Source organism: Gymnogyps californianus, chromosome 3 (genome assembly GCF_018139145.2).
Source record: "Gymnogyps californianus isolate 813 chromosome 3, ASM1813914v2, whole genome shotgun sequence".
NCBI lineage: Eukaryota > Metazoa > Chordata > Aves > Accipitriformes > Cathartidae > Gymnogyps > Gymnogyps californianus.
Genome location: NC_059473.1, coordinates 21,741,806 through 21,769,483, shown reverse-complemented (window position 1 = coordinate 21,769,483; position 27,678 = coordinate 21,741,806). Strand labels below are relative to the sequence as shown.

At 36.1% G+C, this 27,678-nt stretch overlaps 1 protein-coding gene across 6 annotated transcripts in view; it reads left to right on the top strand.

The window, feature by feature from the left end:
- The window catches only part of MARK1 (microtubule affinity regulating kinase 1), a 60,489-nt gene that overhangs the window by 29,878 nt on the left and 2,933 nt on the right, over positions 1-27,678 (top strand). The window contains exons 4-17 of one of the 6 annotated variants that reach the window (XM_050893093.1): positions 1,970-2,018; positions 3,161-3,226; positions 4,244-4,314; positions 5,314-5,370; positions 9,148-9,384; positions 9,474-9,593; positions 13,794-13,893; positions 14,496-14,608; positions 15,859-16,012; positions 17,188-17,381; positions 20,015-20,115; positions 22,344-22,505; positions 23,318-23,569; positions 26,365-26,409. In XM_050893093.1, the coding sequence (XP_050749050.1) occupies positions 1,970-2,018; positions 3,161-3,226; positions 4,244-4,314; positions 5,314-5,370; positions 9,148-9,384; positions 9,474-9,593; positions 13,794-13,893; positions 14,496-14,608; positions 15,859-16,012; positions 17,188-17,381; positions 20,015-20,115; positions 22,344-22,505; positions 23,318-23,569; positions 26,365-26,409 (1,721 nt within the window). Of the gene's footprint in view, positions 1-1,969; positions 2,019-2,567; positions 2,598-3,160; positions 3,227-4,243; positions 4,315-5,313; positions 5,371-9,147; positions 9,385-9,473; positions 9,594-13,793; positions 13,894-14,495; positions 14,609-15,858; positions 16,034-17,187; positions 17,382-20,014; positions 20,116-22,343; positions 22,506-23,314; positions 23,570-26,364; positions 26,410-27,678 lie in introns of those variants that run through there. The other 5 variants (XM_050893092.1, XM_050893091.1, XM_050893096.1 and 2 more) reach the window with 5 other exon arrangements.

The following is a 27,678-nucleotide window of genomic DNA, read 5'->3' as shown; positions in this document are numbered from 1 at the left end:
ATATTTTAATCCTGCTTATGAAGACATGCATTCATTGCTGTAACTCTTATACCAGCATTAATACTGTTAAGTTGTGAAATATCTCTCCAGTCTTCTGGCAGGAATTGCAGTTTTCCACATAGCTGCTTACAAGCTCTTCTGAAGCTGTACCATCTATTAGTTTAGATCTGTTAGCTTCTGACTAATTGATACTGATTTAGCTGAGAAACTTTCTTGTGCAACAAATTAAAATACTTAGAAAAACAAAAAATGCACAAAGAACAGCCTGGTATGATGTTTTTTTCATGGGAATAACTGACTTTATGAGGAAACGAGAATATTTGCTAAAGTTAATTCTAGTGCATTACATACCTATGTGTTACGTTTTGAACACAAGCAAACTGCATCATACTGTTCATGTTTTCTCAGAGAAATGCTTTTATAGTCTTTGCTTCCTTCTGAAATTGTTTTAATGGCAATTATAAGGCAAATGAATAGTAACTAGCTTGAAATACTTAAATAACGTATAATATAGAACTGCAATAATATTACTTGATCAAAAGCTGAATTTCAAAAAGATGTTGCTCTATGGTCTTAACTTGTAGAATAAATGCAGAATTTTAGAAATGTTCTGACTAAATTGCACAAATGGAGTAAAAAAACATCAGTGTCGTCTAAGCAAAAGAATTTTAATTTCTCTTAACTCATAGCCTCAGCTATCATAAGATAGAGACCAAAGTACTACTCTTTGAGGAGGTGTTCAGTCTCTGGCTTGCATCATTGTACCCTTTTGCAAAGGTAGCATCTGAACAAATGGGACTAATTTTGAAAATGGAGGGAGAGATGTCCTCTGAGACATCAGACAAGCAAAAGAGCAACAACACGCTTTTGTGTTGAGCCAAGCTTCTCTATAAGGAGAACTGTAGTGCTAAGATGTTTCCAAAATGTCTAAGCATTACGCTGAAGCCAGTGAGCTTTTCTTCCTTCATTTCAGCATCCTACTTCAGCCCAATACAGGCCTAAAGAGCATGCAGCACAGTACATAGATTTGATGATGGGGATATGCTGTTCACTTGAAGTAAAACAGTGCAAGCTTATCGGTATTGACAGCCTCAAGTACAGAGTAACAGAACTATGTAGTCATTTTGGATTCCTTTCATTTGCCTTCTTCCCTTTGAGCCCCTGGGCTTGTCTTGCTTCACCTCTTATTTAATCAGTAAACCCATGAATGCTAGAAATTTAAGAGCTAAGACCTCTTGTTTCTGGTTTAAAAAAAAGAAAAAAAAAAAAAAAACCACCATTGTGTTCAGTATATACACTTAGGGCTATAAGTTTGTCCAATTGTTTTTAATTATGTGATTCAGGATCATAAAGCAGACTTCCATCAATCATAAACCTTCAGGCCTTGCCGAGGGGAGAGGGGACATCGCTGTTTGTGACCCAGTGTAAAATTTGGTAGTTGTGAGAAAAGTGAACTCACCCGCTTTACCTCTGTGGGGCAGCAGGACTGGGGGGGGACATCAGGATTCCTGGTATCTAATTCCATTTTAACATCTGTATGTTCAACTTTCCTGTAGTAATACATCTTGTATTTGCACCCGCAGTTATGTATGTATTCAGGGTGGTTAGCTGAGCTTGCCAGTCACCAAAGAAATAGGAGCAAAGAGATAACAAAAACTTGTGTGAATAAGCCGTTGGTTTTGGTCAATGTGAGACTCTAGAAAGGGCTATAAAACTTATCTGTGTCTGTTTGTATAAAGCTTAAAAATTAGTCTGTTTTTGATACATAGTTGGTAGTGGTTATTTTTATATAATGTGTAAGATGTAGATTATGTTTTCTGGGCTTCACTGCACTATATTTATCTATATTTTATGCTAATGGTATTTTCTGTGGTTTATGCTGCTCCTTTTTGCCATCTAAAATTGCATATCTTGTGTAACTTTTCCCTAATAAACATACTCTAAGAAAATTGTCTTGCTTCCTTGACAGTTGTTTCGAGAAGTACGAATAATGAAGATACTAAATCATCCCAATATTGGTAGGAGCCCTACGTTTCTGCAAACTTTTTTTTTTTTTTTTAATTATACGGTTTACATTTTACTCTTTGGCTTTATTTGAATGTACTTTACTGCTATGCTTTTGTTCATTAAAGTTTTTTTGAGATCATAGGACAATGAGCATTCAGTAAATGCTTCATTGTCTCACCTCCTTTATTGACTCTGCTTGAAACAAGAATCTTGCTCTGAGGAGATAAACTGCTCAGTCCAGGAAAGCTTTAACACAAAGTAGGAGATGCTGAGCACTCCGGTCTATTGAGGGCCCCAACTCCCCTCTTCCATTGAAATTACTCTTGAGGCCAAAAAGCATGAGTTTCTTAGGTGAAAGTAGCAAAACTCCATTAGTTCAGTCTGGGAAGGACTCCGGCTGACTGATATTTCCAGAAAATTAGAATTACGAAGTATGTAATTTTCCCTTTCTGCTTTAGTTCTTTCACCTACCCCACAGCTTCAGGGCCCTACTTTGTGATGACAATTCTTCTGGCTGAGGAGGGCTGGACAGTCTTGTTCCAGAGACAGTTAATGGTCCTGAATCGGCCAGAGGGCTTGTTGCATACAAGGTATGGATGAGGTGTACAAGTTATTACATGCTAGGCACTCCCTTCTCATCCCTTGAATTGTTTGTTGCTTTTTCAGCATTCTTAGCTTTTGCTGGGTTTTGTTTTCTTGGGGGTGGCGGTGGGGGTGTGTTTGTTTTAAATGAGTGGTTATTATTGCAATCTGAGGAAAGTCTTTCAGACTTAACGTTTCTGGTATCCGCTCAGTTTTTAGTTAGTCAGAATCTCAGATTTCTAACTGGGAGCAGTTTACTAGTGAAACAGGGAAGGTTTGTATGATCATGAAGACGTCTGTGTCAAATTAAACACTAATTTCAGCATGAACACGTTTGTATAGTGTGCATAAACTTCTGAGAAAATTGTGAATTAATATGCTTTATTATCAATCATGATTTAGAAATTAATTTTGCTTTTTTCCCCTCAAAATAATGCTAACCTAAAGGATATATAGTTTTTGTATGGTTTAGTGTTATCACTGGCCTTGAATTGTACTCACTTCATGAGTATAATTGTTTGTGCTGTGCTTTTGCTCCCTGCAATCTCTCTCTCATTCATTTTTCTTGCAGTAAAATTATTTGAAGTTATTGAAACTGAAAAGACATTGTATTTGGTAATGGAATATGCCAGTGGGGGTAAGTGGATTCTTAATTCTGCTTTAAGGATAAACTGAAATATGGAAAGCCATGCCAGTTGCATGCCTAGGAACAATTTAAGGATTTTATGGCTAATGGTTTATTCCAGTCTGGTCTTCACAACAGTCCTAGCAGACCTCCTAGGGCAGACTTTCTTGCTTGCATCACATTCTGTAAAGTAACCTATTAGGTTTGTGCTTAAGGGTAGTTACCATTCTGAGGTTTCTGCTGGAATATCAGGAGATAACCTGGTGCTGATTCTAGCAAAAACTTGACTCAGTATTTATCTGCTATATTTAGACAAGCACTGGTGCCTCATTTTATCTTGAAAATGTGTGCCAAAGCACTTGGAGAGGCAGGTCCAGGGGGTGGGAATAAGGAACACAGGAAAGGGGACCAGCAGGATCATAAAGAGTGAGAGGGATAGTGGGTGCCTGCTTGAGAAACTGCGTAGCATCTGAATGTGAAATGTTTGAATGTGGGAAGGGAATCCAGCACAGGGCTAGTGACCAGCTAGGAAAGGCTGCTCGCCAGACAGTGCAAAGATGAGGATCTGAAAGGCATTTGAGCAGCTTTGCTAGAAAGAGAACAAGAAGGAAAAAACAGAAGTAATACAGATACTGTTAAGTGAAGCTGCTAGAGATATGCAAAACAAATCTGGTACATAAGAAGTTGCCTGTTTCTCAGTGTGTCTTATATGCAATATGAATGTTTTTCATGATTGAAGTCAATTTCTTTTTCTTTCACAGTGTTTTTTAAGTAAACTTGTTTTAAAAATTGAAGAAGCCTTAGTATGAAGGGTTCCATTTTTATATTTCTTGACTATTACATGTCTGAAAAATGAAATCAAATGCAAACAGTAAAAAGGAATTTTTCCTGACTGCTTCAATTTCCTTTCCCTTCGGGGCGGGGGGGGGGGAGCTGTGTGTGTTGTTTTCAAGCATGATTTGATTGTGCATGAAGGTCAAAAATAAAACCTGGGCAATAGGATTGATGTTTTGTCCTTGTCATGGTCAGGAGAAGTGTTTGACTACCTAGTTGCACATGGAAGAATGAAAGAGAAAGAGGCTCGTGCAAAATTCAGGCAGGTATGAAATTAACATTCACTCTTTCTTTTGTTTCTATTTATGGTGTTTTCAGATAGACATGAGTGTGAGCATACTTCTTTTACTTTAAAAAATATTCATTGTTGTGATAATGTTTATTAAAGCTGGAGTGGAAAAAAATCCCTGAAGAGAAAAATATCTGCTTCCTACGTACTATCTAAAAATAGTAAGACTGTTTTACATTCTTTTTTAGTGGATGTTCCTAAAAGCCACATTTTTTTTTTTATTGTGACTCACTTGAGGTTTTAATCTTTTTCTGAATATTTTAGAATTTAACAGATGTTCTATCTAGAGATGTTGGTATGATGACATGTATTGCTGTGTCATGTCACACTGCTTTGTATGAAGGGTATGCTGTAACAGGTTTTTATACTCTTATGACAAACGTTCTCACCTTAATCTTTTTCTTACCCTGTTTTTAGTGATTATTTTGTGAAAGGCTTTAATTAGATAAATAAGCAAAATTTGGTATTTTTCAGAATTAAGGTATATAATTAACATGTAAAGAAACTGCTTTTAACTTGCTGTTTCAGACTTCGTTTTTGTTATACATATGTGAAAGATGTATATGAGAATGTTAAATAAACTATTCTGTTAGGGATGAATTGCAGAGATACACTGCAAATATTTCAGAAGATAAAATCTGAGATGGTACATCCGGCTGTTGGGTTGGGGGGTGGAATAATTTCCTTTTATAGTTACTGCTGTTGGGTGATGTGCATTTAAAATAGATGTTTGTCCTATTACCCTGAGGAGTATGTATTAAACTTTTTTTAATAAGAAAATGAGCTGCTTTTAGGGACTTTTTAGTTTTAGTATTTGAGCTTTAATGAAACTTAAACGAATATTTTCTAAAATGAAAGCTTTATTTATTTCTTATGTTCTACTGAATCATATCAGGAGCCAAAATTACTAAATTATATATGAAAACTTATACTGAGATTGAAATAAAATATTTCACTGATCGTCTTGGTGTTTCAGATTGTATCTGCTGTGCAGTACTGTCATCAGAAGTGCATAGTTCATCGTGATCTTAAGGTAGGCTGTTACTTATTTCTCATTTTGCTGGTTGACAGTATGGACTTAATTTCATTCTATATACTTGTCCTTACCACTGTCTCTGAATGCCTCAAACATGTGAATGAGAGAATTATCACTGGTATTTTATTCTCAGTTTTCTGAAGCACAGAAATAATGTAGCTTGCCGGTTGGAACAGGGGAGAGACAAGAATAGAACATGTGTTACTTTCATTCCAGTTTTGGCTTTAAGAAAAAGACATGCTATCCAAAGAATTACACCTGCTGGCATGCAGATATCTACACACTGAAGCTGCAGAAGTTCAATGATACCAGTCAGCACTACTTAATTAAAATATTTTCAGTTAAAATATATTGCAATATATAAACCAGTCTTTTAGTGATTCGTAAGAAATATGTTAGGTTTTTAATCCATTTGAACTTCTGGTTTCTACTCTAGTGTTTAATTCAGGCAGAAAAATAAATCGAAGGTAAACAGAAATTAGTCAAACTTCCTTTTTTTGATGCTTTCTAGTACTCTATCTGTATAAACATACCAGACCATTTTAAAGAGTTCAGCAATTGCAGGTAGAACCTAAGCCTTCAGTCTGTAGTTGTCTTCGTGCCAAGCTTAGGTATCATGGGACTTGGACACAAGATCTTCACCTGCTTAAAAGCTGGCTTGTGCTCTTGCTTTGATGTCTTTGTACGTTTACAAAGAAAACACTGGTGTAGGTTCTTTTTTACTAATGTATCTAAATACGTGTGAAAAGCTGAGGCTGAATAATTCCTAAGGGTTTTTTTCACCAGTATCTTTTGTCTTAACTTCTTCTAATACGCTGCAGCATGCTTTCAACCTCTTTCTTACAAATCTGTTCCCTAATACCTGTCAATCTGCCAGCTCCTGCGTGTGCATATGGTGCTGGATAATACATCCTTTTCTGCTGCAGCACCATTGTCATCTGATGATGGAGGTGCCTGGCTAGCACTCTGAAGTCAAAATGCAAGGAAGGAAAGGGCTGGATCCCATTGAAATCTTGATTTAAAAAAATTCCTCCCCCTCTTGCGTGGTGGTTTGGAGGCCATGAATGTTTTGTCAAGCTCTCTGGAGCTTACCGTGGCCACTGTTGTTGAGCTTTCCAGAAGACCTATTGGCTTGGCTGGACAAGCCACTTTCACTGGTTGTCTCGTCCCTATACTTGGCTGGGAGTAGGTAGCCAGCCATCTCCTCGTGCTTATCTGGCACTGGCATGCTCAGCCCAGGTATATTATTGAGTCTTACTGCATTAACCCCTGCAGTTATTTAGCATCCTGCATCCTGCTGTTTCTCCCAGAGCCCACTACAGCCTCCACCCCTCATTCATTTCTTTGTTTCATAGCACACATACAGGTCACTGCATTGCTCACAGGACTATCCAAAACTGCTTTGCAGCATTCGCACAGGATCCCTTTTACCATCTGTCACAAGTACTCTGCTGCTGATCTCCTTCCTATTTGCAAGACAGGCAGGCAGGCTCCAAAATAATTTCTTTGTTTGCTTTTCTCTCTCTGTCTTCTCTTGGATGGAATTATGCTAGACTCATTTGAAAAGTTCAGTGTTAGGTGTGACTGAGAGCCAGTCAGCCTAGCCAATGAAAAATACATTCCCCAAAGAAAAAAAGGCTAAACGTATGGCTTTGAGGAGGTGTTCTCACTTCATCTCTTCTTTCCAAATGTTGTGTGTCATCTTTGTCTCACTTAAAACTCTTCTCATGGAGCTGCAGGGAAGGAAGAGCAACTTTAAAGTTGTGTCTGCATTCACATCTGCTTCTGACTTTCCCCATGGTATCAGCATGCTGACCAATTGACATTGTTAGCACCGCAAGGCAGAGGTCTAGCACCACTTTGGAGATTTTTGATAAGCCTTTTTGGCTTTAATAACAGAAAGGGTAAACTCCATCAAATGTGAGTTACTTCAGACTAAACATGTAAGAAAATGTGCAAGTTTGTCCACGCTATTCTGGCGGAAGAGGAGGGAGTGCAAGGCCTGTGGGTACTTAAACTGTCTCCTTTTAATTTTCTGTGATTATAAACAGCTTGCATAGAAAGGGCTATAACCAATTCCAACTTTGCTCGTCCTGCGATGCACAAAATTTATCTTACCTTTTCAGTGACTGTTAATACTTTTTGCTCTGAACATGTAACCAACAAGAGCATAGTCTTTCTATTTGGCATATTAAAAAGGGTTTTTTGGTGTTTTTGTTTGAAGTAAGGAACCTAAAAGCATGGGGTACTTGGGTAGCAGAGTACTGTTGAACTAGGAGGACTATTGTAATCACAGAGCAGCTGCACTGACAGTAATGTTTTCACTACAAGGAAAATGAAGTCTTTGTGCAGTAATGTAGAAGGCTGTCAAATCTGGAAAATATCTCTGTGAGCCTGTCTGCAAGGCACATCAGCTGGAACCAGCTGAGATTACAGGTCATGAACTGGGAAAATAAAATATTTTCCAGGATAGTTAGTTTGTAAAAATGGGCTGTATTTTACTCCTGATAAAGGCTAAATTCTGTTGCGCAGCTATTGGCTTGATATACTGGTAGTTAATTGTCTCCTGTTCTGTTCATTGAGTGCAAGTGAAATTATTAAAAAAATAAAGCAAAACCAACAAACAAACCAACCCAAACAAAATCATTTACCCTTTCAATCAAAGCAAATAACAAATTGATTGCTGCTTCTCTGATCCTGAACTAAGACTTTTTTTTTTATTTTCTGAGCACAGCATCCGATGAGAGATGTCTCTGTTTGCTGTAAAACTGGTGTTTGACAATTAGGTGAATCCTGCTCTGGCTAGTATCTGTCCTCCTGCTGAAAAAGAAGGATTCCTGCACTGCTCAGTGCTGCTCCTGTGTTGCTGATATGCAGAACAGGAGTCAGGACCCAGTTAGATGAGTAAACATTGCCCAGTTCTGCTGCACTCCTTGCACAGCATCCTTGCGTTTTGAGAAATGCACTTTATTTTTTTCCAGTAATGTATTAGTATTTCTCTAACCTAGCTCTTTTAATCTTCTGACATACCTGTGATACTAAATATAAGATACTGTTTACTGACTCTCCGGGTTCCTGAATACTTGCATCTATGTATATGTGATGCATTGCATTCACATCATGATTGCTGCACAGGCATTAATATTCTTAGATGTATAATACATGTATTTTTTCATACACAATGTAATACTTCAGTGTTAAACACCTTGGTGGTGTTATTGCAAACACCAATGATAAAGGGGAAAGAATTTTTTGATACAGAATGCTAAGATACAGCACATAGCTTGAAGTGTTTCATCTTGTAAGCAGAAGAGATCTTCTTTTAAAGTGTTAAATCCCTTCTAACATTTACCTCACAAACATGGCAGATGATGTCTGGGATTAGATTTATGCTCCTTGGCATCAGAAGTTGGCATGAACCTGTCGAAAACTGAAACTGCTATTCTGAGATGTCTAGATACTTCAGTCTAAAGCTGAACCAAGTTACTTCTTCCAGAAAATAAAATCTTCATAGCTGATTCACTAGCTGACTTTCAAGTCTGTTTAGCTGCCTGTAACAGTTATATGTTCCTGAGTAAACATAGTCGATTTTCTATCTTTGTAACATATTCAGGGGGATTAGTTTATTTTGTTCTGCAAGAAAGGTACAGATGGTGAACCATTTTAGAAAAGAAACATTATTGCATTTATTGATCAATGATACACTGTAATATATTGATCTTATTCTGATATGTAAATTGTCCTTTTCCTCTTTTTTTTTTTTTTTTCTCTTAGGCAGAAAACCTTCTACTTGATGCAGACATGAACATTAAAATTGCAGACTTTGGTTTTAGTAACGAATTTACAGTCGGTAATAAACTGGACACGTTTTGTGGAAGCCCGCCTTATGCTGCTCCTGAACTTTTCCAAGGAAAGAAATACGACGGTCCTGAAGTTGATGTGTGGAGCCTTGGGGTGATTTTGTACACACTAGTAAGCGGATCATTGCCGTTTGATGGTCAGAATCTAAAGGTACAGTTACAATATGAAAGCTTGGCTTTTACTCTCTTTAAATCTTCTATGTCATTAGTAGGCTCACTTTTTAAAACTTTATTTTAAAGGAACTGAGGGAGCGAGTACTGAGGGGGAAGTACCGCATTCCATTCTATATGTCCACAGACTGTGAAAATCTACTTAAGAAGCTACTAGTACTGAATCCAATAAAACGAGGCAGCTTGGAAGTAAGTAATTTCATCTTGGAAAAAAAGAGTTTTCAGATCAAGAAAGAATAAAATACCATAATTGCTTAAGACTTCTTTATTTTTCACAATAGGTACTTCCTGTTTTAAGGGCCAAAAAGTCTTGTTAAAAAAAAAATAATGAGGAAATGTCCCAGAAACAGTGCAGCCTGAAAATAGAAAGCGTTAATGAATGAAAGTCTAACCTTAATTGCAGCTGACTAAAGACTATAATTTAAGAGCATTTCAAACTGCAAACTGCTCCCACTTGTTTTGGTCAGATAATGGAGCTAGTTCAAAATGTGTGGAAAGCAGACAAGATTGTAAATATCTTCTGCTTGGAGTTTTTCAGAAGAACAAAAACAGCAGCAGGCAGTACCATAAGCATTTTCGACTTAACTTACCATTTCCAGCATAACTTCTTAAAAAGGATAGATATAAGAAGAATAACTGTAATAGAAAACTACATGGGTTTTTTGTTTGTTTTAGTGCCATAATACAGATAAACACTAAGAACTCTTTGAATGATAAGCTAGTAATTGCTAATTATTTCTGTTCAGTCCTTTCTTTTCCGCCCTCTCTGGTAGCTTTGTTTCTGAATAGCTGGAAAATTAACATATATAATACCACCTGCTGTGTCCCTCAGCTAAAATCTGTTTTGAGGATTTCTACGGAGTTATAAACTTTTTTTTTTTTGTTAGTAAATTAAGTTTTCTCTTCATGGGACACAGAGAATATCTGTGCATAACTTGTGTCTAAAAGGTTCAGTGTTTTTAAGAGGCTGTTTTGTTCAAGATTGCTGTATTGGCATGTACTTGCTGGATAACTTTGGTGCTGGTATTTAACAAATATTTTGTGTAGAGTTCACTCTAAATGCTGCTCTGTTCTATTTTGTGAATTCTTTAACAAAGAGAGACTTTTAAAAATAACATCTACTTACCATAGAGATGAAAGTAGAGCAGAAGATAAATAGAATGGTTTTTAAATAGTATTTGCATGAGTTAATCACCAGTGACTTTTGTTTCATCTTTCTGTGCATACTTGTGCAACAGCGGATGGTGTTGCAGAGAATAAATCCCGTTTAAGCAGCTTTTTATTTGTAGTGGCATGACTTATGCTTCCTGGCATGAATGCTACCTGTGCAAGGAAGCATGCATTTACTGAGCTCTGTCTGCATGCAACTTATTTCAAGCTGATGCTGGTTTGTGACTTCTCATAAATAGTTTTAACTTGAATAAAATCTGTGTGGAAGAGAATAGTGAATGGTGGCTTCTACTTTACTGATATTCATTAATTATGTTGTATGTATGACTGTTTGGAGGACATAACGATAAGAGCGTAGTCACTCGAAGATGGTGAAAGATCACATTTTTCCTGTGTCGTGTTTAAGTTTTAGGAAAACAGATTTTCCTTTTATTGAACTTTCCTCTGGATTTTCAGCGGTTTCTTTTCAGATCTAATTTCACTTTCATTCTAGATATTGTAGTGTTATCCAGTTCTTCTAAAATTCCTTCCTGTCCCTGGAGAGAGGTGTTGGATAGCAGCATCACTGGAACGGTGTAGTTGTCAGATTGTATGGAAGAGAGCAAGTAAATGTGATGTGTGACAGGGGGTCTTGAGCCAGTACCAAAATACCAATGATAACAGACATTCATCAATATGCTAATCTGAGGGAGGGAGACATCACAAACTTACTTAAAATGAATGTTCCTGAAATCATGTTTGTTGAATTAGAAAGCTATGGTATGTGGTTTGGAAAGAAATGACTATTTCTTCTGTCTGAGCACTTCTGAAAATACATATTTAGAATGAAAGTATATATTTATTAGAAGTTTCTAAAAGTGGAAAGACAATGTCATCTTAGGTGGGGAGGATTTTTGTTTGTGCTTTGTCTTTTAATTATTTGCTCAGTCCCGGCCATACACTCGCTTAGTTCCCATGCATGTTTTTCCCAGACCATCCAGTAGGATGTGTCAGTGACATTAGCATCAAAGCTGAGACTGACACAGGATCAGCACTGTATGGGTTAGGCTTAGCACTTTTCCTCTGGTAAGGATCAGGCAAATTTTTATTAAAATGGTTCATCTAGACTTTTTCATGGTTGCAGCAGAGAGAAAACATTTTAGAAGCAGGAGAATGTTGTTGTTTAACAGTAAGTCTTCGCAGGAAGAGATGGGAAAAATGCGTTGTCAGAAAATATGTGGATCTCTATTAACTATCAGGATGTCAACAAATTTCTCTTCCCCTCACCAGTCTTCAATTCTTTGCAAAGCAACACTTTGTGAAATTCCCACAGAGCAGATTTATGCTTACAAAGAGTAATAAAGCAGATAATTTTGAGACAGACAGGTCTTGAGCCAGGCCAGATTTTTATTAGATAGTTTTCCTGAAAATTGAGGGAAACCTCATCAATAATATCTAGTTGGTTGAAATTCAGTTTGGGTTGATCTTTAAGAGGTACCGTTTGGGTCAGATCTTTAAATACCCTGACCAAGGCTGCTGCTCTTTAATCAGCTGACTGGAAGCCCAGCTGAATTTACACAGATACAATATTGATCCTGGAATTGGATCGTTTGTGTCACTTCAAAATGCTTGATTGTAAGAGCCTGTTTTAAGAGTTGTACAATAACTCAGTACGGCTATGAGATCATGTACTTAAAAGACAGAAGCTAGCAAAAGTTTAGATATTTAGCAGATGGAAACCTGGAGCAGATTACATTGAACTGTAGATCCACCTACTGAAGAGACATGAAAAACTGTAAGTGGGAATTGTTGAGTTTGCCTATTAATTGAAGAAGGATCAAGAAAGGGAGACAGGACTTGAGCAGTGTGATTCCTGTCATCCAAACACCTCATTGTGCTTAAACTGTAGATGTAATTAACAGTATCTCTAAAAAATCATAATTGCAGATACTGCATAGTACTCTTTGGGGAGTCTATCATGTTACTGCAAGGCTACAAATACATAACCAAAGTCTATTGTCAAATACTCATGCTTTGTGTGCCAGAAATGCAATATAGCGATCCATGTGCACAATCCCTTCCTCTTTATCCCACTCAAAAGCCAAAAAATCAATTGTGGCAGAACTTTGAAGAAATCTTTAAGTCTTATCATCAGCAAAATGTTAACTGGCCCAAGTACAAAGTTCTGTATTGTTCTTGTAAGGATGCAGTTATTTGAGTCTGTAATTTGGCAACAGCTCTACATACAAGAATTTGGTTATATCAATGGAAAATTGAGTCTTTTGCTTTGTGAGAAATAACTTAATTCGGTGTTTGCGAGGCATATTTGGAGCCTGTGGGAAACTTGACTTGCTGGCACTTGTTTCACTCTTCTGTCAATCTAGTGAGCAATATTAGCATCTGTCCCTAAAGAGGCATGTCTGCCTGTTGCTGTAGGAGGGAAAATGTTTTTAGCTGTTTTAAAAAAGATTAATATGTCCTTAAGGAGAAATTGTGGTGGTGGTAGTGGTTAGGGATTCCAGCTGATCAGTCTTGCAGGCATATAAAAGATCCAGGCCACAGCAGAAGGAAATTTTCCAAAGAATGCAGGAGAAATTTTTAAAGTAAATATCTGCATGGCGCAGAGAGAGTTAAGAGGCATTTCTCCCTCCAGCCAAACTGTGAACATATTTAGGTCAAGTGCAGTGAGAAGATCCATAGGAAAAAATGACCAGTTGGCATCACAGTCTTGAAACAAATGACTGTAGGAAGCATCAGCGCGCTCCTGGAATATTCCTTAGTTTCTAAACACTTCCTTTGTTATTATTTGAAGGAGTTATTTATTGTGATAGAGTTGGTATTGTAGTAACATCTAGGGATCTTAACCAAGATTAGGGCGTGAGTGTCAGGCACTTGGCAAGATGAGATTAAGAGATGGTGGAAGTGAAGGGTACAAAATGAAAGATTTTTGTGTGTTGGAACTGCAGGTTTTTTCTCTCGGTTTTTCTGATATTTTGGGGGGATGGGTTGTATTGTAAAGGGTAAATAGTAGGGGGGAATGAACTAATGGAAACAAAAGGATGTGAAAGATGAAAGATAAAAGAAGAAACTGTAAGATGTGAGGGGAGAAGGTGTGAGGGAAAGAGCAGCATTCAGATTATTATGAATTTTAAATTGTTTTTCTCCAGACCAGCTAGCACAAATTTAATTGGGTATGGTAAATGGCGTATTGACCTAAAGCTCATTTCTTTTTTTTCTCAGCAAATTATGAAGGATCGGTGGATGAATGTTGGCCATGAAGAAGAAGAACTAAAGCCATATACTGAGCCTGAACCAGATTTTAATGACACCAAGAGAATAGGTAAGACTTTTACAAGGATGTTGCATCTGATGCACATAGGCAATTTTATCTTGTAAGTCAAACTAAACTCTTTATCGAGTTTGAGATACAATCTCATCGTACAAATAAAATGTTTTCTTTTTATTCAAATGAGAAATTTCATTACAATGCCCTCCTTATAACTACTGTTGTGACTTCACTGAGCTGACATGAATCTACGAGCACAGCAAAAGACAAATAAGATTACAGAATTCAACAGGCAGAAGGAAACAGATTTTGTTATGAGGGCAACAATTTTTATCTGCCATGGTCAGAGAAAGATACTGTGTTGGCCCTGTAGCTATTCATAGTTTCTATTTGCCAGTGTTTTATTTGTTTGTTGAATAACATTTAATGTTGAATAATGTTGAACTATGTTGAAAAACATAGTTGAGAGTTTTCAAGAAGAAAATAACAATGAAAGAGGGGAGTTGTCGCCTTTTTGATTTTGCACAGCAAAGATGATGCTGGTTGAGTTGAATCCTAGTTACCCGTTAAATTATATGGGTTTTTTCTATTTTCATTGTTCTTAAGTAAACCCAAGCACTTATTCTGCTAATGTATCTAGCTCTTTTTACTTTTAGACATTATGGTCACAATGGGCTTTTCAAGAGAAGAAATCCATGAATCTTTAGTAAACCAAAAGTATGATGAAGTCATGGCTACTTATCTGCTTCTAGGTAGAAAAGCACCTGAAGTAAGTGCTACCTAATTTACATCTTCTATTTTGGCCTTTATATCTGGCGGGGTTGAATATTCTGGTTGTCGATGTTTTTATGAACTATTTTGTAACATCTTTTTTAAAAAATTTGTGATTAATAACTTATTAATGTCTTTCCCTTTTCATATCTTCTTGGATATCTTGTTAGTTCCCATATGAATAAATAGATTGAATATAGTATCTTCACATTTGCTTGTAAATATGTTGAATTGCCTTTTTGAAAAGCTAGCTGTTCATCTGAGGTGGCATGACTTCTAAGTGCTGAGTCTTCTTCCTGTCATGTGTGTTTACAGTTAAAATCTGAAATAGTTATGTGACTAGAGCAATTATTCTAACTACTAAGATGTGATATCCTTTATTTCTCCGAAATGTACTCATCCTTTCTCACTCATATACTATTTAATAAATAATTGCATTGTAGTCATTAATAAATTTGTGATAGAAAATCTTTTGACTGTTTTGGAACTAGAGGGATCTTTTGGGACCACAGGGATTTCAAGAAATCAAGCCAAGACCAAGGCTTTCTTTTTGAAGGAATTTTTTTCCTGCTGCTTCGTTGGCCTTCCTTCATTTCCAAGATAGTGTAGATCTGATATGTGCATCCTTGAGTGCATTTTCCCACAACATCTCTGAACCAGAATTCCCTTGTGATGGCAGAGCATGGAGGGAATCTGTTTGAAATGATTTTGACTCAAACTGCTTGGAAGAGGACATTTGTCTTTTCCACTGCTCTTACTTACAACTTATGCTTCTTAGATATCAACAAACCAGTGGCTGAGTTACATACCTTATAAAGATGTGTTGAAGGCCATAAAGAGTCCTTGAATCAGTAGTACTTGCTTTTTTAGCCCTTCTGACTCAATCCAATGCATTCTGAAATTGTTCTGAAGCTATAAATGCTCTTTAAGCTTTAAGAAAAAAAAAAAAGGCAGGGGAGCCATTCTTTGGCTTAGGTTTTAAAATAGCACAGTTTTTGTTACTGTCAAGATTCTTCTAATTTTATTTTCAGCATTCATTAACTTCTTAGCTTTAGCTGTGTGTTTTTAAAGCACATTAAACACAGATGAAGTGATAAAATTCATCTTGAAGAAAATTAAACTCTGGATACAATTTTAAAGTTTAAAAAAAAAAAAAAAAGGGCCTTTGATTGGAACTCTTTGCTGTGCCATAAAAGTACCAGTAATGTTGAATTTTGTTTATGCTTTGAAAAACTGTTTTTCTTGTAGTTTGAAGGAGGCGAGTCCTTGTCCAGCAGCAACTTGGGTCAAAGGTCTCGTCCTAGCAGTGACCTCAACAACAGTTCTGTGCAGTCTCCCGCTCACCTGAAGGTCCAACGGAGTATATCAACTAATCAGAAACAACGGCGGTTCAGTGATCATGGTGGGGATGACATTCCAACAAGTAAAGTAACATACACAATTTAAGTCTGAATGTGCAGTGTTTTGTGAACCTGGCAGGTCCACCACTCTGTGCATTTGTTGTGTATTTCATCGTGCTCTGCTGTGATGCTTTTATTTGTATGAATGCTTCTGTGGTAAATCTGGGTCAATGTAATTTACAGATTTAATTTTTTGGACTTGTTACTTGGTTGACTCGCTAAATAAGAGCTTGAGGATGTTTCCTGTTTAGGAAGTAATGGCAAAATATTGGTCTGGATAATGGTTTGCTGCCTTTGAGTTTATGTTTATCAGTACATTTGGAGTTGGGGCCAAATTGTTTGTTTCCAAGAGACAACAACTTACCAAGTGTTCAGGAAACATTTTCAGATGAAAGCGGTTACATCAAAAAGGAGTGCATATTTAAAATATTAAATGAAAGGTGTTTGGTTTTTTTTTTCCTCTCAAAGAGAACTACCAAATTACTAGAAATACTTCTAAAATGTTTGGCCCTTTTCTCTGCCTAATTTACATTGTTATTTCTAATTTTTTTCCCCATTTTTTTTACTATTCTCCCTCTGTGTTAGTGTGGTGTTGTTTTTTCCAAAAAAGTAACCAATATTGTGAAGATCATCATCTGATGCGATTTTATTTCAAGGGAATGTAAAATTCTACCGATGGAGGATTTGCCCCAAAGCATTTTAAAGAATGATGAGGGGGAAAGAATTGTAATTTTTCCAAATATAAACATGCTTTTAAACAAAGTAGTTCTAGGGTTTTCAGGGGAACATGATCTTCCATAGTGTTTAGAGGAAAAGATATGCGGCAAAAAGTACTAAAAAAAAAAAAAATTTGAAAAGTATCCTCTAATTCCTTTTTTCATAATATTGCACAAATTGCATGGGTTTAAAATGAGAACTAAAATACTCTTCTAGGTTTCACATATTGATGTGAAATGGGAACTAATTCTGAACTGGAAATTGGTAATGAAGAGAGAGTGGGTAAAAAGAACATAGGCTGTCAAAGCTCAATTTAATAGGTTGGTATATGTGCTGAGTTTGCAGTCATAGTTGTTCAAATGCTTTTTTTGGACTCGGGGAATTATATTTAGACTATTTTGGCCAAGAAAAATGCAGTGATTATTTTTAGGTGTTTATTAATACTGGTTTTATTTGGCAGTTGGTCCCTCAATTCCTCCTGCTGTGTCATACACAAAAAGGGCTCAGGCAAATAGTGTGGAAAGTGAACAGAAAGAAGACTGGGACAAGGATGTCTCACGCAAACTTAGCAGCACTACAGTGGGATCCAAAGGAGAGATGGCTGCAAGTCCACTTGTGGGTCCAGAAAGAAAGAAATCAACTACAGTTCCCAGTGTGAGTGTGTGTGCTTTTGACTTGTTATATTTATTTTTCCTTATTTAAACAAAATCTGCAGCATAAGGTTACTATAGACATAATGGTTACTGAATAAGCCACGAAGTCTATTTCTGGTAACTTTTACTGGCAGACAGAAATAGACTACAGTGGATGTCTTTTAAAATAAACCTTTCCCTTCCCCCCACAACTTTACTTTTTCTAACGCTAACAGTAAGCACAAGAATGTCTGCACTTGGGCAAACTGAAGATCTGTCAAGACAAATAGTGGATATTTAGGGAAAGCACATAAGAACAGAGCCAATATGGAGTGCTCTTTTTCTGGTTTCTAATGCTTGTGTATCTACAAGGAAGTGAGGGGACTTCCTGAATCAGAGATTTCATCTGAATAATCCTACATGATATCCCTCATGAATTTTTTTATCTGTAAATTTGTCTGTTTAGCTTTCTGAAACCACTTCATTTTGGACTTCAGAAATGGGGTGGGGTGAGGTGAGGGGGGACAACCCACTTGTTCTCTGGTGTGTGTGCCTGTTAATGTTATGAGTTACAACCTGGTTCTTGTATTAAGAAATGATTAATTTGCTACTGCTTCTGTTATCATTCGTAGCTTTGTAAACTGCTATCATATTAATGCCTCAGACATCTTTGTTCCAAATAGGAGAGTCTGTCTCTCCTAATGTGAAAGCATCTACTTTGCCTTGTGGAAGTTCATGTGCAGTAGTATTGGTGTTAGGATACACAATGAAAAAATACTGCATAGTGTTTAAACAGCTACTTAGGAGCAAGAGTTCATGTGAAGGGAAAAAAGAAAAAAAAGAAATACGCATGAATCATAATTTAAGATTCAAGTATACTTTTTGCTATTTAAGAGACATGCTGTACTAAATACAAAAACTCTGGCCATCTTTTAGTACAGTAGATGGGCAGCAGCAATTCTCATTGTCCTTTGGCATTCTATGTGCTGGCTCCCATCTTGGATATTCCGAGTTGATGATACACATTTCTGCTAGAATTCTCTTTAAACAGAATAAATACTGAATTTCATTTAACTCAATGTTCTGCAGGCTGTGTCTACAATATATCTGCAGATGCTTTAAACATTTTTTTCAAATTTTAAGTAGAGGTTTTTCCCCCCACAAAGAGTCTATGAAATTATGGCTCTGTGGATTGCATGCAGGAACTTTGAGTCTTCTAAGATTAGATTTCATACCTGAGCTTTCCCAAAACTATATTCCCCCAAAGCTGATTACAGTCATGTATGGTACAAGCTGATATGTCAAAAGCATTTCTCTGCTTTGTGAGAACTAATTAAATGGAGTATCTTTGCTATGAAGAATGAGAAATTGATTTACTTGCTAATGGCAGCTTCAGTATTTGTACATTTTTAGCTCTGTTACTATTTTGGGGACTTTGTGAAAGGCTTTGTGATGGGCATGATTAAGGAATAGTGGTGTCTGATATTGCAACAGTAGTTAAGGTTGAGCAGCTTACACAAAAAAGTGAATTTGTTTTTTAAAACTCAAACATCTAAAATTAACAAAGCTAGTTTAATGTGGATAACTTTAAAATACTTTTGTGTAACTTTGAGGGTAACATGATGTTAGGGAAGGCAGGATTTTTTAAAAACATATTTATCACCTTTAGTAATATTAGTCTAACTTATGAGAGTTTAATTTCAAAAACAGTTACTGCACTTGTTAATCTTCCTTACGAATTGGCTTTGAAACGGTTTATTCAGTAGTCTCTGCAGGGTGATGCTAATGCTGAAAAGCTGTACATGGGGGAGACCTGAACACACAGTAAATCTGGCAGAGTTCATGAGGTCCTACAGTATCCAAGTTTAGTGTATTTGAAATCTTTTGCCAGTGTGCATCAGTATGTAACGTTAGCACTTTGCAAACCTCTCCCAGCCCAAATTCAATATGTACTGTATTAAAAACTGAGAATTGTACATCGTGTACTGAAAGTAAGTCTTCAGCAGCTAATCTGTGCATGGCGGGGGGGAGGAGAATGTTTGTAGGTATTTTATGAAGTGTGTGCAAACTGAAATTAGTAACAGAAGGAAAGTCCCATCAGTATTTGTTGCTACAAGACCTATTTGCCGTGTCATCTGCATCATAATTTCTGGGTTGACTGACACAGATCGATAATAGTTTCATTTTTCTCTTGAAAACTCTTTTGGCAGGGGGCAACAAACTGTAAGGCTGGAGCTCTAGTTGGCAACTTAATCTGCACAGGGAAGCCTTTCAACCAGCCAAATAGATGTGTTCTCTGGGATTCCAGTTTGTTCCTTTGATCCCAGAGACAAATAATTCAGTAAGACAGTGTGTGGGAATTGGATAAAAACACTTAGTAAAGCAAATGTCAGCAAAATTAAATTTCTCCACATTTTCTTTTAGTGTACTCTCAATGGTACAGTAATGAGATGGTGAATAAGCTATTGGGAAAAAAATAACTGATGATATAAATTATTTGTGTCAACAGATTAACCTAGTACATTTGAAGACATTAAGAATATACATAAACAGCTGAAACTGTTTTGATTTGCTTACAGTGCTTACATTTTTGTACAACATAATATACAGTAGAAGAAAGTATTTAATTTAATTTTAGTCTTAATTTTCTTCTAGAATAATGTATTTTCTGGTAGTGGAATGACAAGGAGGAACACTTACGTTTGTGAACGTTCTTCAGATCGCTATTCTGCAATACAGAATGGGAAGGACAACAGGTATTCTTCAACTTTTTCTTGCTTATTAATTTGGGTACAAGAACTGAGGCATAGAAGAAGCAGGTTATGCAATTAATCAATACCACTGTGAAGCATGGTGTGGAATACACAAAGTCTGACTGTATGTTTTCATCTTGTCTTCCACTGCAGTTTCTATGTTTCTGATGAAATTTATAACTAAACGTGTAAATCTGCCTTTGCCTCCTTTTATGGAATCACATTTATTACCAAGGGTTGTCTTCCAACACAGAGTAACATAACTGTGCTCACAGCTAAGTAGGCAATTCTGCTGTGGAGACCTTCAGATGGATTGCCCTAACAGTGTAGCCTGATCCTTTTTCATTTCTTCTGGTAATCACTCAAAAAGTTCAAATTTTTAAGACTTGTCCATCCTTTTCAATATCATTTTTTGGCCTAAATAATATTTTGGTAGTGATGGTAACCAATTTGTATCTGTATGTGGGATGATAATTACACTCAGTTTAGTATGTTTTGTTAAATACAATAGTATTTAACACTGCCACAATTACTGTTTTTTAAAATACGTCTGTGTTCATCCTTGGTGTTAGTTAACCCCTGTACTTGACTGAAAAATAAAACACTGGCTTTAATGGAGAATAATAAAAACTGGATTTTTTTTTTATTTATTTTTTTTTTTTAGTTTAAAGCAATAGATCTTACTCTGATTTTTTTTTTTAAAGCTGTTTAAATAAAACAGTTAAGGTAAAATGAACCAAAAAATCCCTAGCGTGAAATAATATAATCTAGTAAACTAGTTTGGTTTTGTTTTCTGTCTTACTGTTTGAATTTTTTAATGATGCATTTAATTTTGGAAATAAGAAAAGTATAGGGCTGTTGATCTATAGTAAAATGATGAGCTATGGAACATGTAAAGTACAGCTATTTAAAGTGCTTTAAGGAGGTACGTTAAAAAGCAGAAAACTAATTTTCAATAATTAATTTCAAATTATTAGATGGGTGCTTTCAAAAGTGTCTTTCGAAATTTTTGTGTATAGTTTAAAATATTTGAACAAAGTTTGTAACAATCCTTTTTTAAAAAGAAAGAAGATAACATACATTTTTTAGATTTAGGGTTAAAATACATACTAAAATATTTTTTCTGATCTCACAAAGATTGATAAAGTTTTTCTTTCAATAGATTTAATACCAAAAACACTATAATGTGAAGGGATTTTATTTCAAAGTTTTTCATTTTACAGTTTATATTTAATTTTTTTCTGTAGTATTGAAAGGACAGATGACTCTTAATCCCTGTTCCTTTTATGAGTGCAATGACTATGCTCAGCTCTTTGAGCATATTCTGAAAAATGAAGGAGAAGGATTTTCTTTTGAGTTGTATATTTGGCTTTCCTACAATACATTGTGTTGCAGTTGAACTTGGATTTGGTGTAGCTGAACATCTTGTGTCATCGGATTATTCATCCGAAATCTTTACCTCTTTGCTACAGATATTACTTAGCTTTGGGACTGTTGTTGCTAATACATTATTAATGCAATTTGGTTTATGCATGTAGAGGCAAAGCTGTAGTTTGGCTTAAGTCATTTGACTTTTGTTTTAAAAATTAATAACACAATAGTTTTGCCGCTACTTCCATCTCTTCCTTGCCACTTAGGCGAAGCAGAAATAAAAGTACCAGTAGAAGGAAATGTATTTTGAAAGGGTTGGCTCAGCCTAGCAGTGGCTGGGATAGTCCAGAGGAGAAGTACAACTTGGTCCTTTAAAAACACAGTCACTTCCAAGTGATAATGTGACAGCAGTTCCAAATGTTTCAAGTTTTAGGTGTTTTGAGTTGTAACTGAAAAGAAGGATATCCACCTCACAAAAGCAGAGTCTATTTAATCAATCTATTGAAGTCTTTTGCGAATTTCGTTTTCAGTATTTTTTACTATTTCCATGTACTCTTTGTAGTCTTTCTTCATTACTTTGAATAATGTGTGTGTAAGCTTTAATCCTGGGAGGAATGAAAAGGCCTAATTTCACATATATGGTGATTTGATTTATCAATGAACATAATTTTCTCAGAATCCTGTATTCTTTACCTGACTAACGCAGCCCGGTCACCCAGTCTTCTGGTTATTTAAACAGCACTTGCTGTGTTCTAAAAGAAAAAATTAGTTATTTTCCCTGTTTTCTATGGGGTTTTACACTAACCTTTCTTTTCCCTTTTCATTTGTCCGTCCCTCCTGCCTTGCTGCCATGGTAAAAGCCTAACAGAAATGTCTGCGAGTAGCACATCTTCTGCAGGCTCTGCAGTAGCTTCTGCTGTATCAACTCGGCCTCGACATCAAAAGTCTATGTCTGCCTCTGGTCATCCTATAAAAGTTACACTGCCAACCATCAAAGATGGCACTGAAGCTTACCGACCAAGGTAATAAATTGATTATTATTTCTTTAATGCTGTGCACTTCAAAAATGTTGTTGTTCAGTTCACGATATACTTCAAAATGTTTGTAATCTATTCAAAACTGTCATGTTGCATTCTGTTTTGAAACAGTAGCTTACTCAAGTAGTGTGGGTATTGCAGGTGATTGAAGCCTGATTTTCTTCATCACACATGTTTGCATACAGTTAAAGAAGTTCCTTGACTGCCTCCCTCTGGAAGCTTCTGGAAAACTTAAGTAGTTAAAAATTTAACTAATTTAGACAGGACCATACAACACAGGCCACCATAAATTAAAATGAAATACTGAAATGTTAACCTCTTGATTTTGTAGGTTGCTAGGCTCATTTCTGTCTAAAAGCACCATAGTATAGTTGCTCTTACTGTTAACTGCCCAAATAGCTTTATACACTTATTTGTGCCAGATAATTAATTCTTAAGAAATATCTGTTAAGTTTTTGGAGTGCTTGTGTGTTAAAGGTTTTGATGAACCTATTTTTCTGGAAGAGGGCTGGGAACACTTTCAGGTCTTAGTACAGACTTTTCTACCTTTTTCCTTTGTCCTATTATCTGTGTATACTTTTTTTAACTGCTCTTAATACTTGAGATAATTTGATTTTACAATGAAAATATCTCTTGATTATTTCTAAGTATGAATCAAAAGCAAATCAGTAGCAGATTCAGGTTTTAAAAAAAGAATCAAGAGCAGGGGTGTTTTCCTGTCTTTCAGAAATGGTTGTCATGTAGGAGGGTTTCTAGCATAGTCTTTCTCTTTATTTATGCTTCTGTTTTCCCAGCAGTGCAACTCAAAGAGTGCCTGCTGCTTCCCCGTCTGCTCATAGTATTAGCACTACCACTCCAGACCGAACCCGCTTTCCTCGGGGGAGTTCAAGTCGAAGCACTTTCCATGGTGAGCAGCTAAGGGAGCGGCGTAATGCCACTTACAATGGACCGCCCGCCTCACCATCACATGAAACCGGTGCTTTTGCACATGCTAGAAGAGGGACATCAACTGGTATAATAAGCAAGATAACTTCCAAGTTTGTTCGCAGGTTAGTACCTCGATTTTTAAGAGAAAAAAAAAAAAAAAAAAGCCCAGCCTATAATTAGGGCCATAATTGCAAAGTCATTGAGAATTTCCAGTTTAAGTCTGAAGTAAATGTAAATTTAGTTAGAATGCTGCTTGTTTTGTGTGTTCCTTCCAGAACCTGCCTTGTTTTACTTCTCTGTGTATATGTAACCGTTATGTTTGACCAGCTATTCTGCTTCTTTATCTTAAAGGAGCAAGAGAACGCTACTCAAAAGGTTTTTTTGCTGATGCTTTACAGCTAAAATACAAGGATGCTACAATTAAGTTAAAATCTAATGAACTTAAATACTGAAAGCAGTGACTTAAAAATGAGTCATTCTTTAATGTTAACAATATTGTACTTTTTTAACTGGGTGCAGTTTTTTGCAAGGGCTATATTTACAACAATTTTATTGCTGTGCTTAGAGGGCATAGGTATTAACAAATTATTTCCGGGAATTCTAAAATCTGTGAATAAATGAGAAGCTTAGAAGTTGGCAGAAGTCTGGATGTCTGGAAAAACTAATATTTCAGTGTCATGCAGCCTCTCATATCATGTTACCAGCTTCTTCAAATGTAAGTTCAGGATTCTGAAAGAAGAGAACCCACACATCCTGGACCTGCGTTCATTCCTGTGATGATGCAAACAGTAATACTACTGTGAGGAGAGGTGCTGGGAAAGATTTTCAAATACACTGTTTAATATCAAGTGACTGTTGACTTAGCAGTCACAATAGCTTTCCCGAAAGGGGACTTAATTTTCAGTTTGCCTCTTTCTAACAGTGATTTACCTATAATTCTTAAGCCTACTTATGGATGTGTCCATACTGCATTATTGTCAGTTTTACAACAGAATTATATCTTGGAAACCTCTATTTTCTTTGCAAAATCATGTTGTTATGTACCGAATTCTATCGGGGGGGGGAGATAAATTCAAAGCTAGGTTAAGCTAGTAGTTGCAAATTTGTAAGTAAAATACGAATTGCGTAAGGTGATTAAAAGGCAAAAGAAGAGGGAAAGCTAGAAATGCAGTGATGTTCCTCATAAAATTGATTTAACCTGGTGAGCTAAGTGTCAGTGTGTGTCTAAGTAATACCTCCTATGATGACCTAAAAAAAAAAAAAGTATGTGAATTATTTTCTTTTTTCAGAAACCTGAAGATACAGGACTATGATCCTCCATTATTGGTATCTCCAGCACTTACATAGTTTGGGGGAGAGAGTTTGTTCTCTGGTTTTAAAAAGAAAAAAAAAAGTTACAGCGAAGTTAGTAAACTGTGTTGTCAGTGTAGATTTCCAAATGGGAAGAAAGGTATTTTCTGCTAAGTAACTAACCAATTTCAAGAGCACAGGCTGTTTTTTTGCATTATAGCTCATTGTTACTTGCAAGGAATGGTATCTTGAATTTTTTTGAAGTCAGATCAAAGAATTAGTATTTTCATTATGTTAAACTACAATATTAAAGTAATATTGTAAAAATTATGTAAAGTATGTATTTAGAATTAACATATTGTAAATTGATGTCTTTTGAAATGATCTTTACTATAGAACATTTTTATACAATTTCCTATTATGTTTTATACTGCTAAAAATACATTTTCCTATAGTGAAGGCTTTGTAGGGTTTTTGTTTGTTTTGTTGCTGGTCGTGGTGGTGGTGTTTGGTGCTTTGTTGTGTTTATTTTTTTTAAACTTTGGGTTTGAGACTTTTAGTGGCTGGGATTATATGGGTGGAGGTTCAGGGGGTGTTTTGCTGTTCTTTTAGTTGAATCACATAACTGCATGCTTTTTAACTTCTGTACTGTTCAGGAAATAATGGTTTAAAGCATACTTTGATTAGAAGGTGTCATGAAAGACTTTTACTATCTTTTGGCAAAGGTAAATGCCTTTTCTGGTAAGTATATAAAATAAATGCATAATGAGAAAGCTTAATGAATAGGGTATTGAAGTATTTTGTATCGATGGTTTATGTCAAATGATACTTCTCTGATGTTAGTTACTAAAGTATTTGTGTTTTGAGGGTATTAATTAGCTAATTGAAATTGGGTGCTAAAATGTTTGTACAGCAGCACTAGGAACGTACATCGGTGGCTTATGCAATCTATGGATATTTTTCAAGTTGCTTCAGACTAAAAAGGCATAATACAAAACAGTTCCTTGGTAAAGTACAGCTCTAATTCAACAAGATAAAACAGATATGTTTAACCTCAAGCTCACCGGTAATCTTACCAAAGTCAATGTAATGCCTGATTTGTTTAAAGTTAAGCAAATGTTGAAGTAACCGTTCTGAACTGGGCTCCAAACATTTGGTCTTGCAAACTCTTAGGCACGTCTTACCTTTAATTACTTGAGTGTGCTTAAGCATGGGCGTGTACCTAAGTGGTTTCAGGACTGAGGTCTAAAGGCCTGGCCCGGAAGGGTGCAGAGTGGAGCCCCCCTGGACCACCTTGATTGACTGCTCCTCTGTGCTTGCTGGAATTACATGTGGCCATTGCTCTGTCTGCAGTAGGTTGGGAACAACGTGTTAGTTTTACCATCAGTTTTAAAAAAAACATTAAACCATTACATGTCAGAGCTGAAAGAAGTTAAGGTATCATAAAGGGAAATTAAAATTACAGCTGTGAAAAAATACTATTAAACAGTATTAGCCTTGGCATTATTATACTGATTTTTTTTTTTTTTTTGGTTCAGTAGCTATTTAACATTGTTCTAGATGTAGGTTTTCTTAACTTTTATTTTTCACCTTTATCATTGAATCTCAACCTTAACTTTGTTTTGAGGGATCCAAGTGAAGGCGAAGCCAGTGGCAGAACTGACACCTCAAGGTGAGGAGCCACTATTAATACTTCGCTCCTAGGTCTTTCGCATCAAGGTTTAAGTGGTTTCTTAAAGATTTTTAATCAGGATGTAAAATAGAATAGTGCTTAAGTAATCTGCATTTCAAAAATGTTTTTTATTTGGGGGGAGGGGGTTTTGGTGAGGTCCTTTATTCCTCATTTTTGCTTTCTTTCGAAGTATTTAACATAAAACTTTATTTAAGGATATTACTTTGAATATTAAAGCCCCCCGTAGGAGCTAACCAATCATTTAGGCACTTAAAATCATGTTTTGGCTTATAAATATTTAATGGTGTTTACTTTGGTTTCAGTGGAAAATGTAGTATACTTCATGTTTGTCTGTGTGTATATATGTATATATTAAATTTTTACTATAGTTACGTACTGTGTTCATTACTAAAGCTGCTGTTTGCCAGAAGTAAACACCTTATAGTCTCTGAGAAATGAATGTCACTTTGCACTGAGAAATAAGTGTCATTCAGACAAAAAGGGTGGTAACCGCTAAATATTGAATTTGTATGGCAACCGCTGTGCACAAATCTATAGATGCTTTGTTAGTAATAAAGCATTCCTTCATATGCTCATTTTTCCAGTATATCTGCTCTTTTGCCATGTTTCAGCATTTGGTTCTGCATTTTTGGTGTGCTTAGCACAGTGCATAATTTTTTATTTTTATGCTCTCTAATGAACAGGCATTGTAGTTTGCATTCTAAACTGGTCACTTACAGAAAGTATTGACTTAGTTTTCAAAACAGAAAGCCTTTATTTAAAAAAAAGCAGCACATTCTTAACAGGATACATTGCAAAATACACAATGCATTTTATCTACGTTAGCCCTTTTCAATTCAAAGTCTATTAGCTGTTGAATTCTTGATGTGGAAAGGGAAAAGAGATTAATCAAATGTTCAAATGAAGTGTGAAGTTGCTTTCAGCTCTTGCTTTCATTCTCTAGCTTCCTCTACTTTTTGTCATCCTACAGTGTCTGTTTTGGGCTAAAAGTCGTTTGAGATCTTATCCCTGCCATGCTCTATCCCTTAAGATCAATGTGGTTCTCTGGGGATCACACTGAAAGTTAAATTAAAAATGCTTGTTTTGACTCCTCTCTGAATAGCGACAGTTTATAGACTATCAAAATGAGAACAGCACCTTTCCCCAGTGACAGATGGGGAGGCATCAGGCATCTTAAGTACCTGGGACAAGAACAGAAATAGTTGGCTGTGGAATTACTTTAAAATAATGAGTGCTGTTTCTCAAAAT